This window comes from Pseudonaja textilis, chromosome 1 (genome assembly GCF_049901715.1).
Source record: "Pseudonaja textilis isolate UNSWEBS1 chromosome 1, rPseTex1.2, whole genome shotgun sequence".
Lineage (NCBI taxonomy): Eukaryota > Metazoa > Chordata > Lepidosauria > Squamata > Elapidae > Pseudonaja > Pseudonaja textilis.
In genome coordinates this window covers 87,526,053-87,538,554 of record NC_141990.1, presented here as the reverse complement: position 1 = coordinate 87,538,554, position 12,502 = coordinate 87,526,053, and the positions used below count along the sequence as shown (strand labels likewise).

General features: G+C 34.6%; 1 protein-coding gene across 1 annotated transcript in view; it reads left to right on the top strand.

Annotated features, from left to right (window-relative positions):
- The window catches only part of PEX7 (peroxisomal biogenesis factor 7), a 55,011-nt gene that overhangs the window by 38,249 nt on the left and 4,260 nt on the right, over window positions 1-12,502 (top strand). The window contains exon 9 of the mRNA XM_026705556.2: window positions 6,364-6,463. Within this exon, the coding sequence (XP_026561341.1) occupies window positions 6,364-6,463 (100 nt within the window). The remainder of the gene's footprint in view (window positions 1-6,363; window positions 6,464-12,502) is intronic.

Below are 12,502 nucleotides of genomic sequence, written 5' to 3'. Positions count from 1 at the left end.
ACTACGTTAGGTAACCTTGTTATTCCTAACATTCTCCCCTTTTGGGTAATATAATAATATATATATATCTATTTACAACCTCAACCCATAGTCATCACAATTCTCTTTGTGTTTTACTGCACCTTGGGCTTTTGTAAACTGATCAGCAATATTTTGCTCAGTCATACAATATTCCAGTCTTATTAAACCATCCTTTACAGATTGCCTTACATTCGGATATCTAAGATCTGTATGCTTAGATCTCGTTTTCACAGCAATATTTGTAGCCATCCGCATGGCTGCTTGATTGTCCTCATACACTACAATGGAATCTTTAACAGTTAATCCCATATCCAATAATAACTGTTTATACAGAATTAAATCAGTACATAATAAAGATAGACATGAAAGTTCTGCTTCCATTGTGGACATACTTATGTGTTGCTGTCTAATTGACCTCCAACCAATCAATGCTTTTCCATTGCTCTATGCCAATTTTCTTGATCCTTTGCAGGATACAATTTTAAGTTCTTCCACAGTAGTTGGAACTTTACTAACTTGGAAAACTGCACTTGCTTGGTACCTGTCAGGTGGTCTGGTTTCACATGTTGAACGTCTAGGTATTACAGGGCTTACAGGTGGACTTTCATCTAATACCTGTTCCTGGTTATCTATTTCTTCCTGTTCACCTATTTCTTCCTGTTCTGGTCCTATTTGCTCTTCCAGTACTTCCTCTTTAATTGAATTTTTCTTATTACTGATATGGTGGTTTGGTCTTTTGTAGGTTTCTATAATTACATCTTTACTTGAATCTTGCTCCAGTTTTTCCCATCCTACATGTTCAAGGAATTGTGCACTAGCACTAAAGTAAACTCTAGTTGTACCTTTTCCCCAGAACCTGTAAGATTTATGGTTAGATTCGTAACCCAAAAAAAAAAAAATCTTTTAGCCCTATGTTGCCCCTTATGTCTCAGTTGTGTAGGAATATGCACCCATGCTGATGCTCCAAATGTGTGCATGTAGCTTAGGTCAGGTTTTCTACCATGCCACCGTGTGAATGGTAATTCACCTGTTGTTGAGTTAACAACATTATTCAATATATGATTACCACACATTATTGCTTCTCCCCACAAATTCTCAGGTAATCCTGAATCTGACAACATGGTACGAGCCATTGCCTGTATTGTTTGGTCTCGTCTTTCTATAAAGGAATTATGTTGTGGCCTATATGGTGCAGACTTTTTATGTTCTACACCTGCCATCTTCAGTCTATTTTGGAATTTATTATTTATAAATTCCGTACCATTATCAGTTACAAGAGTTACTAGTTTCCTTTTAGTTTTTCTTTCTGCAAACTTCAACCAATTAAAGAAATTCTGATGTTTCCTTTTTACTCTTCATTAAATAACAGAAACCATATCTAGAATAATGATCCATTATACTTAATATATAACGAGCACCTCCCACACTTGGTTTTTTTAGGACCTATAATATCAGCAAATACGACCTCTAGAGGCTCCTTAGTTTTAAATCCATTAATTCTATTTGCTGGTATTACCTTGCTTTTTTCTTGACTGCAAGCATTGCAGTGCAAATACTTACTGCAAGGCTTCAGTTTTATACCTTTAGATAGTTCAACCGTTTGCTTGAGCATTTTAAAATTTATATGCCCTAAATGTCTGTGTAACAAATGTATGCATTCATCATGAGGTTTAACGTTATTATACACTGTGTTAGCCACCTCTGATTGATTATCATGTAACACATACAATTCACCTTTTAAAGTTGCAGTCACTTTTTTACCTTCCTTTTCTATTATGCAGTTTTCTCCCCTAAAGGTAACTACATAACCTAGTTTAATCAAAACTCTAACCGAAAGCAAATTAAACTTAAGTTGTGGTACATATAACATTTTTACATTTTCTTGTATGCAAGAACAATGTGCAGTACCTTCACCTTTTGCTTTAATTTTCTAGCCATTAGCTAACGATATCTGCTGTGAACTCATGGACATCTTAATAAATCTTTTCTTATCTTTCGTTATGCAGTGCGATGCTCCACTATCTACCACCCAAAAATTATTATTGTTCACAGTTTGGTTGCTATACATGGCTAACTCTAAGCATTTTTTATCCTTTTGATGCCTTTTTGCATTCTGGCTGGCATTGTGGTGTTTTGCTTTCTTGCAGAATCTAGCCAAATGTCTTTTTCTTCCACAATTAAAACATTTTCTAATTGTGTAGGCTGACGAAGATAATTCCTCTTCTTGTGGTTGTTCCCTTCTGAGTTGATCCCTTTCAAGCCTTCTCCTGGCTTCTTCAATTAATCTGCCAGTAATGTCAGTTAATGTGAGGTTATCTTTTGGCAGTACTTCCAGCGAAGTTACATAGTCGTCATAGCTCTCATCTAACGAAGACAAAATTATATAAACCTGATGCAATTCAGTGAAGATAAGTTCTTTTTCATGCAGTTCCTGAAAAATCCTCTTCATAGTGTTTATATGAGTCAACATGTCTCCATTCTTTTGAAGATGTGTTCTGAACAGCTTCTGTGTAAGATTTATATGTGCTCCTACACTGTCTCGAACATAAATCTTCCTTAAATTCTCCCAAGACTTAGCAGCTGTTTCTTCTCCACGAATATGGACAAGCTGCTGGTCACAGAGTGTCAGTCCTATTATACAGAGAGCTTGCTCATTCTTCAGTTTATATTCTTGTATTTTCTGGGCATCATCTTCATCCTCTGGATCCCAAGCATCTACCTCTGGTGGGTTTTGAATTATACTCCACAAACCTTCTCTACGTAGAAGTAGGCTGCATTTCATAGACCATGAAACATAGTTTGTTCCATCCAGTTTGGATATTAGAGACAAACTTGGTAAATTGACTTGTGCCATCTTTCTCTGGATATTAAACTATAATTAATAAAACACAGCTGTCTGTTTACAGTATTGTGTAACTACACTAACACTCACTTTATATAAGCCTGTTATATCCTGGTTAGTCTGACTGTGCAGCTGGGCCCATAACCAGTGTTAGGGATACACCCTAGCAGAATCTGCACGGCAGTCAGGCAGGCAGGCAAAATATGTGACATAAACGTTTTTGTAGCTTACACTCAGTAAAACAGATACACTGTGCTAGTTAAATAGTTTATTCCAGTAAGAGTTATAGCATAGTCAAACAGTCCATATATCATTCACTAATTCAGTCCATCCAGGGATTATTCAGTTGCAAATTCCAGTGTCAAAAAAGAGAGGTCAGTAAACTTACAAATATCAGTCCAGTAATATATCTCCTCTCAGTAGAGATATGAAGAAGTCAAAAACTCCTCTCTTCCTTCAGCAACTCAGCAGTAGGGGAAACACGCAGTTAACAAACCATCAATTCATCAAACCAGGCAATCATCAGCAATCGTCAGGTTCTCTTGCTCCCTCTTATGGCGGTTTCACACCGCACCCAAAATTACATGCTTTGCAGTTTAAAGTGACACACACTTAAACTTACAATCATAGTTTATATATATTATTTTACCCAAACTACATTAGGTAACCTTGTTATTCCTAACAGAAATATAGGATGACAAAGATGTGTTTGGATATGTTAGCTGCCTGGAGTTATTTGTAAAAATAATAAAGGTGGGATATAAACAAACTAACAAATGCAATAGAGATATAAATATTTGTATGTGTATGTTTATGTACTAGAGAAGGGACACAAAGGAATAAAAATATCCAGGTTTTCCTTCATGAACCTTAAAGTTACTGTTTTTTGAAAAGCCACATGATGAATTAATTCCTTGCTTCTGCATTGTGGGGTGGGGAGTGAGTGTGGGATTCCAGACTGGCTAAGAAACTGTTACAGAACATTAAAAATAAAAGATAATGTGGCTGCAGCAGCAACCAGTAGCCCTGAATCAGCCACAGCTTTCCAAATGTCATGCTTTTGGGAATCATGGGATCCAGATTTTGTACACACTCTATAAGTTAGTCCGTTTGAGGTACCTAGATTCAAAAAGTATGGTCCTAGGATGCCCCATATTTCCCATGTAAAGATCATGAAACAGGAGTTTTAGTAGTATAGATGTTGTATATAAATAGCAAAACTGTCTTCCTTGTGAGAATATTTAGCAAACTATACTACAAAACATTCATAGGTAAATTGAAGGAGGCTGTTGACCTTCATTTGCTTCTCTTTGAAAATTAGCTTATTGGGAAACTATAAATTTCGTCTGCTCTCTAGTATGAGGAGTCTCTAAAGAGGGCTGTTGCCATAGCACGTCCATTGTGTAGCCATCATTCTAGCCAGGTAATTTGCAGAAAATTTAATCAAGTAAGCTTAAATAAACTTAATTGTGTGGCCTCTAGTGTTTGCTGTACACCTGAGTTGTTCCTATGTTGATTTTTTTTTTTTTTGTAGTTGAATGGTTTTTACTCCTTGATAGCCACTTCAGTAGCAAAACCTACAGCATATGAATAGCATTATGCATTACTCTTTGTAGTCATGACATCTATACAGAAAAGGCTACAAAGGAGAGGTTGAAATGAGAGGATAAAATGACTGGTAGTGGAGATAGTGTATAATTGGGTAAAATAACTGAAATAATTGAAAATTATATTAAATACAAGCTAGTTTTTAAGTATTGCAGTAGAGACTTTTTGTATTGTATAAGTATTTCAAAGCAAGCATGTTAAAGAAGAATGTAATACAGGGAGTCCTCGACTTAACGACTATAATTGAGCTCAAAATTTCTATTGTTAAGTGAGACATTTGTAAAGTGAGTTTTGCTCCCATTTTATGACCTTGCTTGCCAAGGTTGTTAAGTGAATCTGACCTCCCCATTAACTTTGCTTGTCAGAGGATCAGAAAAGATGATCACATGATCCCGGGACACTGGAACCATCATAAATATGAGTCAGTTGCGAAGCATCTGAATTTTGATCATGCTGCATTGGTTGTGTGAAAAATAGAAAGTCACTTTTTTCAGTGCCATTTTAACTTTGAACTGGTCATTAAGCAAACTTGTAAGTCAAAGACCACCTATGCTACAATTAAAATATAGCTTTGTATTTTAACTTTCAGTAACTTTCAGTAAGCAAAGTACGTTAAAACTGTGAAGAATTTTCTTTAAAAAATGTGAGAATGCATAGTTAAAGAAATTGGGCCTTCTACATCATAAGGTAGAACAAAGAGGACCTTGTAGACCATTTCTCCTGAAGGTTCTCTGCCCATTTCTCTCTGATGGAAGATAAGAATTTACCTTAAAGTATCCCCTAAGTTAGATGTCTTTGTTTACATGATTTTCTTATTGCATATCTACTCCCAATGTCTTAGTGTATCAAGTAGGGCAAAATGTCTGTAAATGTCCTTCGTCAGCTTTAGCTTATAGGAGAGTAAGTTGTCCTGTTTTAATATAGTTGACTAACAAAGAGTTCTGTATAGAAATTTGTCTTTTTAGTATGGAAAAAATATCTACACATTGATAATGGAGTATGCATTTCTAATCTTCAGAATATAGGAAGTTTTTCATTTGGGCACTATTCATCTGACATACCAATTTGGATATCTTGAGAGAGTTTTTGCAGAAAGTTTATTTATGCATGTGGGAAGTCTTTTATCTAAAATCTGTCTAGAATAATGCATTGACTTATGTACAAGAAGGAAAAAGAAGGTTGCTTTTTGAAATTTCAGAGGTAAAGAATCAAATGTACATTACATTAAATTGTAATGTGTTTGGTTGCTTTTTTGGCTTTGCAAGATCAATGAATTCCTCAAGGGATAAATCATGCTATTATGTTCCTCCTAGTAGACTATCCCATCCCTTATATATTGTCAGCTGGCCAGTATCTAAATACTGATATTCAAATAGATTCCTCTGCTGCCTTAAATTACTGAAATAAATCAACACCTTTGACAAAATATGGGGAAGAGCCAAATTCAATGTTCTTATTTAATTTTTGATATCTCCAGAGGAGGAGGAGCAGGGGAAGACAACTTGAAATATGAAATGTATTTATCTAAGAGACAAACTCTCAGCAATAGTTAACTGTCAGACTGATGGTCTGACAACACATATAAATTGTCTTATACAAATTGTTTACAGAATAAACAATCTTCACATTATTGTTTTGCAGATTGCCCCAATGGAAGATAATTATGCCAGCTTTTTTGACCAAAATTTCCATACTGAACTGAAGGAAATGCTTTCTTAATAAATTTCATAATGAAAGTCTCATTTATGCAGATGAAGGAAGAGACCTGTGGCAATAGGATTAATTATGTTGTTAAAGTAAATGGGTTTGGTTTTTAAAAGCATCTGGCAGTTTCAAGCATGCCATCAGTGGCCTTTCAATTACCATAATTGCATTCTTGCTTTCATCTATAGATTTTGGGATTTCTCCAAGCCTGACCCTCTGCTTGAAACTGTGGAGCATCATACGGAGTTTACTTGTGGCCTAGATTTAAGTTTGCATGATTCAGGTCAGGTAAGAAAATAAGAGAACTCAATTTTGTTTTATGTGAATGTAAACCCATTATGTGTAGCAGCTCTTTTGAAATCTGCAATTTTAAGTAAGAATATGCAAAACTAAAACAATAGAATCAACCAGCAACAAATTCCTGTAATCAACTGTCAGTCAGCAATCCATATGGCCCTAAAGATTTTAACTCATTTAGCATCAATTGCATATCCTTGTGGAGACAGCTGAGCTAAAAAAAATAGATAATTGTGTCTTTTCTTTTTGATTGCTACTTTTTGTCATTTTCATTGAGTGCTGAAGTATTTATTTATTTTCCCTTTTATAGATGAAATTTTTTACTTTTATTTAATTCCTTTCCTTTTCTTGGAGATTCCAAGGTCTTGTCATTCTTGGCATCCTTTATTAATTTCAGCTGATTCTAAAGATTGGCTTTTCTGATACTATTTCTACAATTCAGACTACTGTATGTATTTTAGTGATTTATGTCTCTTTCCAACTCCTCTACATGTCCTTTGTGACTTTCAAATTTTCACTAAGCATTTCTCATTAGAATTGCTTCCAGTGATGTTTTTCATAGAGTAAAACTAGTTACCAGATTTTGGTAGATGGACAACATTTGTGTCACGATGTTTCCACAAAATAATAAATCTATTTTGTATCCCAAATAGTCTAGGTGATTAATTAAATTTATTATTTTCATCAGTTTACACAATGATAGTTAGAAAAATGTTAGTTACAAACTTTACATTGATTTATTTCATTTGCACGCATACCTACAGTTGTGACAAAAATGATATAAGTTAACACAATAACATTAATTCAGATTTGAGATAGGTAGTAGAATCAGATAAGCCTGTCTCCAAATGGTTTGTTACATTGAGGTTTTGCTGTAATATATCTTTTTAAAGAGATTCCCATTTTTATTGGGCTCACTTCTGCATCAGCTTCTATTATCAATGTATTTTACCTAACATGTTCTGAGTTAATTAAATATGATTTCTTGAAATAAAAATTTTTACTTAATTATAGTTTTTTAAAAAATATCATTTAATATCAAGATGCTTTCCAACATTACAGGATTATTTTCTCCTGGCATTCTTAGTTTTTTTCATTTCCTCAATTAAGTCTACCTGGTTAGTTATTCTGAAATCAGGTGAACATGACCTTCTTTCATTCTAGCATTCCTTGAAGAAGAAGAAAATTGACAAAGCAGATCAGGGACTTCTAGGAGGAGTAAACTTAGCAGAATTTGGATCCAAATTTATGTAAATTTAAAAGTGTGCAAGTAAAAAATGCCTACTGTAATTATTAGTTTATTTTGAAGATAAAATTTCTTAAAGAAAGTTAACATTTGATTAAAACTTAATGATCTTAATTCATGAAATTCTACTCTGAAAGACAACATACTGCTCCCATATTTTCTTTTATAATTAAACGCACCCGTTTAGTATTTTCAGCCTTTCTGAAAATTTCATAATCTGCTTTTGAAAAACATTATCTAAGTCTTCTTGGTTGGGTGGTTAGATAGTTTAAAGATAACAGATTGTATTTGTGATTGAGGCAGCAAACTAGTTAATTAAATAAAAGTTATAAATAAAAATCAGTAGAACATAACATGTTTAGGAACAGTGCCACCACCCAGGAGAACAATCATTTGCTTATGAAACTAAATAAATACATCTCTGCTGTTTTTATATTAAGATCTTCTTATTGAGTTCTCCTGTTTTCGTAAGAATGGGTGCTGTAAAAAGAGTCCACTAAGAATATTTTAACATTGGGTTGGATTCATTTGTAACCTAAATCTTCCCTTCCCCTAGAAAAACCCATCCCCACAAAAGAGGGGTCTGCCAATTGGCCTAGGTCATAACCTGCTCCATGGGTGAAAAGAATCCCCCCCCCAAGTATTCAGCTGCTTCTCTCCTTTCCCTTCATACTCTTATACCACAGCTTGTGCCATTCAGCAGCGTATTCTGGTCCCTTCAGCTTTAATTGGCTGAAAAATGAGCTGCTGTCATTCTCATTATGAAGCCATTTCTTTGACTTCATCCCACGCTTAACTGCTTATATGTTTTTTTTAAATGTTGACCGATGTAGTATATATTTTCATGGTGTTCTCAGAAAATAGTGTCTGTCTCTTAACTTGTTTTATGGAACAGATGTAATATCAGTTCCATGAACAATTGTACCTTGAAAGAAATGCAAGCATTTATCAGATTATGTTCCCTGCAGGTTTGTTAGCCATCACTAAATGCAAGAGGAAAAAATGAAATCACATTCTATTTATTGTGCCAGTAATACAAACATTCTTGAGGCTGTAGTAAAATAATGGGATCAGCAAAATGTAAAATACTGAATCACCTATATTTCAAGTATGTCAAAGCCCCGCCCCCCCAAAGTAAATTACATTAAACACACTGTATCGGGGGATAGATCAGATCGGGAAATAATGGGTTTTACAATATTTGTTTTCGACAATCCCCTAAATTAATCTCTACTAAATTTTCAAATCTACACGCTGTTCATAAATATTAGTATCAGTTAACACTTTAGAACAAAGGTTGACAGCCTTTCTATGGTTAAGGGATGAATATTAATGGGAATGAAAGTAGATAAGGAAATGGGGGCTTATGCATAGGGTATTTTGCTGTTAAAAATAGTATAATTAGTTGCAAACTTAAACTTCATACAACCATGCTGTTGATATTTAGTAGTGCACTGTGCTGAGAATTCCTTAAAATAGAACTACAAAAGTTGTGGCTAGTTCACAAAGTCACTTCTTTTTTTAAAATAGGGTGGTAAGCACCTAGGCCACATAATATACTTGATGTCAATATATTGTACTAAACTGACTGCATTAATTATCTCAATAAAATATAATTGTACACAGTTATGCACATACTCATTAGTTTGGAAAATATCAGTCTCCTTTTAAATTTCTCCTCCATTTTAAATTTCAATCAGATTTAGGACTTCTGTGTTTGAATATCTCAAAGTTTGGTTCCCCCCCCCCTCTTTCTCCAATGTCTTCTGTGTTGATCAAATATATAGGTATTTAAAAGTTCACACATTTGTTGAGAACATGTAAGGGGCAGGGTACTTTCAAGCTCTCATTAAAAATAAGGCCACTAGCATATTTTTAAATGATATTTGGGAGGTACCACTCTTCTGAATTTTTTTTTCTTACAAACATTTTGCTACTACCTACTGAAACATCATTTGGATTTTTATGTAGCATAATTTTACTCATCTAAATTGAATGGTTGAAAAGTTCCAGCTCCTGCTTTAATGCCAAATTCATTTCTTTACTTGATTGAATATATTACTTTGAAGATAATAAGAAGTGAGGAAGTATTGCTCAAGGCACAAAGGTCTTGAGATTAGGGTATTTTGGGTCTGCTTGAGTAATAAGGCTAGATAGTGTTCAACTCGAACGTGAAGAAAGAAATGACAGTCTGAGGTTCCTTTCTCTATTTCTATGCCTAGTTATCATCAAGACTTCCACACTTACCAGTGCTAGGCTCACATATGTAAATGAAAGCTTTCTGCTGAGCAAGACTTTTTCTATAGCACTTGTCTGCCTGAAAACAGGATTTGGTGTTTTGAATAGGCAGAAAGAACATTGTGAAAGTTCTTTGAAGTATGAATTGTAGTTCAGTTTTCTTAATTATAATGTTGCCATTTCTTAAAAGGAAAACATAGTAAGAATTTTTTTTCTTAAGCACTGAAGGATGAGATACTTACAAATGCTGTATACATATGTTACCATTTGCAAATCATATTGTCAAAAAGTGTCTTTGAGATTAAAACTTAAGTTACAGGTTAGATTCTTTGCATTGCAATTCTTTTCCTATGGCAGTGATTGGTCCTAGTAAGGAGCAAATCTGCAGCCCTACCAGTAAGTGGTGAGCTACCTGCAATGTTTCATTCTCCAACCCTACTTGAAAGATCATTTTGAGATGAGCCTTTGTTAGTGAAGCTGAAATTAAACTGATTGTATTTGTAAACTGAAAATCAGACCTTTCAGAATATGTGAATGCTGCAGAACTTTTTAACAGCAATGTGAAGCCTTTTAATAGGTTTTAGTACCTTTTAACTTTGTATCCATCTAAAGGAGATGAGCTTTTACCAAATTGTGGACTTTTGAAGTGGGAAGGAAGATGGTTTTGCAGTATATTTGCAGAATAAAGATAGCCATTGTTTAAAGGGAACAGATTTTATTCAAAAGAGGAAACTTTTGCTTTCACTAGGGCATTTTAAAAATATAGGTTTGAAGCACAAAGATAAAGCTATATATTTTTAATCTATCTTTCTCAATTTTGTGAACTTCAATCCCTAGAATTCCTCCAGTCAGCACTCTTTAAAGTTCATAAGGTTAAAAAAAACCTGTTATATCCAGGGGTACAATTCAACCAGTGAAACAACTGGTTCTGTGAGCGCGTGCACAGAGGGTTTACTACTGACCTTCTTCAGCAATCTCTCTGTGTTAAACAGCTGACCCATGCCAATCCGCTGTGTTGCGTGAATCAGCTGAGCTTGAAAACCAGCATATAAAGACAGACTAGAGCTGGGGCAAGAGGGTGGGCCCAACAGCTGATTGTCGGAGCAAACTGTTTCTCTCACTGGGCTGAACCACTAGAATCCCACCCCTGTTTATATCTTGTAAACAATATCACTCTCTGTACACCTTTCTCTTCTCTTCCCTATCTTGTTTATTTTCCACCTAACCCCATCCTCATCTTGTTTTTTTTTACTTATTTCTCTTTCCTTTCCTTTCTCAATGTAGCCATTCCTTGGTCACATGTGTCCCACAAGAATAGCTATTCAAATAGATATAAAAAGATATAATGAGTTTAGGACATGTTTATAGATGCTAAACTTTTTTCCATTGAAAAAAATGAATCACTATCACCAACATCTAACAGATTTTTATTTTCTCCTTTTTCAATCCTAAAGTTGGTCATCTCTACTACTAGAAACGGCTTTGACCAACAAAGTAAAATTATGTTAATTAACCAACTGAGGATCTATTAGGGAACTAACTTAACTGGCTAATGAAAACTAGCCTTATTAATTAACAGAAATTGAAGAATTTTCATCATAATTAAAACTGAACTTAGGAGAATAGTCTTTGTCATTAGGTATACTTACTTAATTCATATTCCTTGTTTTTGGAGGAGGGAAGGGAAGCTTAATTCATTTGTTGCAATCAAATTTGCTGGGTGGTTGCCATAACCCAGTACTAGAGGTATATATGAAGCCCTGCCATAGAACATTCTGACCCTAAAATAGATTATTCTGATTTTGGTTGTTGCAAATATTTTGGAAGTGGTCCATCTTTGAAGTGGGTTGGTCTTGTCTTCTGAGCATTCTCAGAATGGCATCTTTCACTATTTAACCATTTCTGGGAAACTCAAGTGACCTGTTCTGTGATTGGAACTACCTGTTCCAAAGGTTGAAGGTTCTGTGACAAAGCGTACTGCATCTCTTTGTGTAGTAGTAACATTCAGCCTTGAAGTGAGCAACCACTGTTCTGCTTTCTACAGGTCTATGAGCTTCCCTTTAAGCTTTTTACTGGTAGGTTTTTTTTATTATATTATCTTACTTGATAGGATGAGAAATCATTCCAGGAAATGTACAAAGGTATTATCTGTTTAATTAGTTGTGGTTCTTACTTTTTGTTTCATAGTCAAGGATGCAAAAAAAGATGAAATAAAAGAGCATTACAAAATATGTAATACTCATTTTTAGGACCTTTCTTGTTGCTTTTGTTCAGTGAGTGATATGAGGAATAAAATTAATGTATCTACATCTCATTGGGTTTAAACTCTTTACTATTTTTAGCCTTGGGCAAGCTTTTGTTTATTTTACATGAAGAGCAATTTGAGAAAGAAACTTATAAAGTCAAAATGGTATTACTTGTGCATGTTAAGCAATCAGCAGTCTTGGAGAATCTCAATCGCCCCCTCCCCCCCCCTCACACACACACACAAAGAGTAAGAGCTGCAGTTATGTTGGGTATATTTCAATTACAACTCTATTTAACTG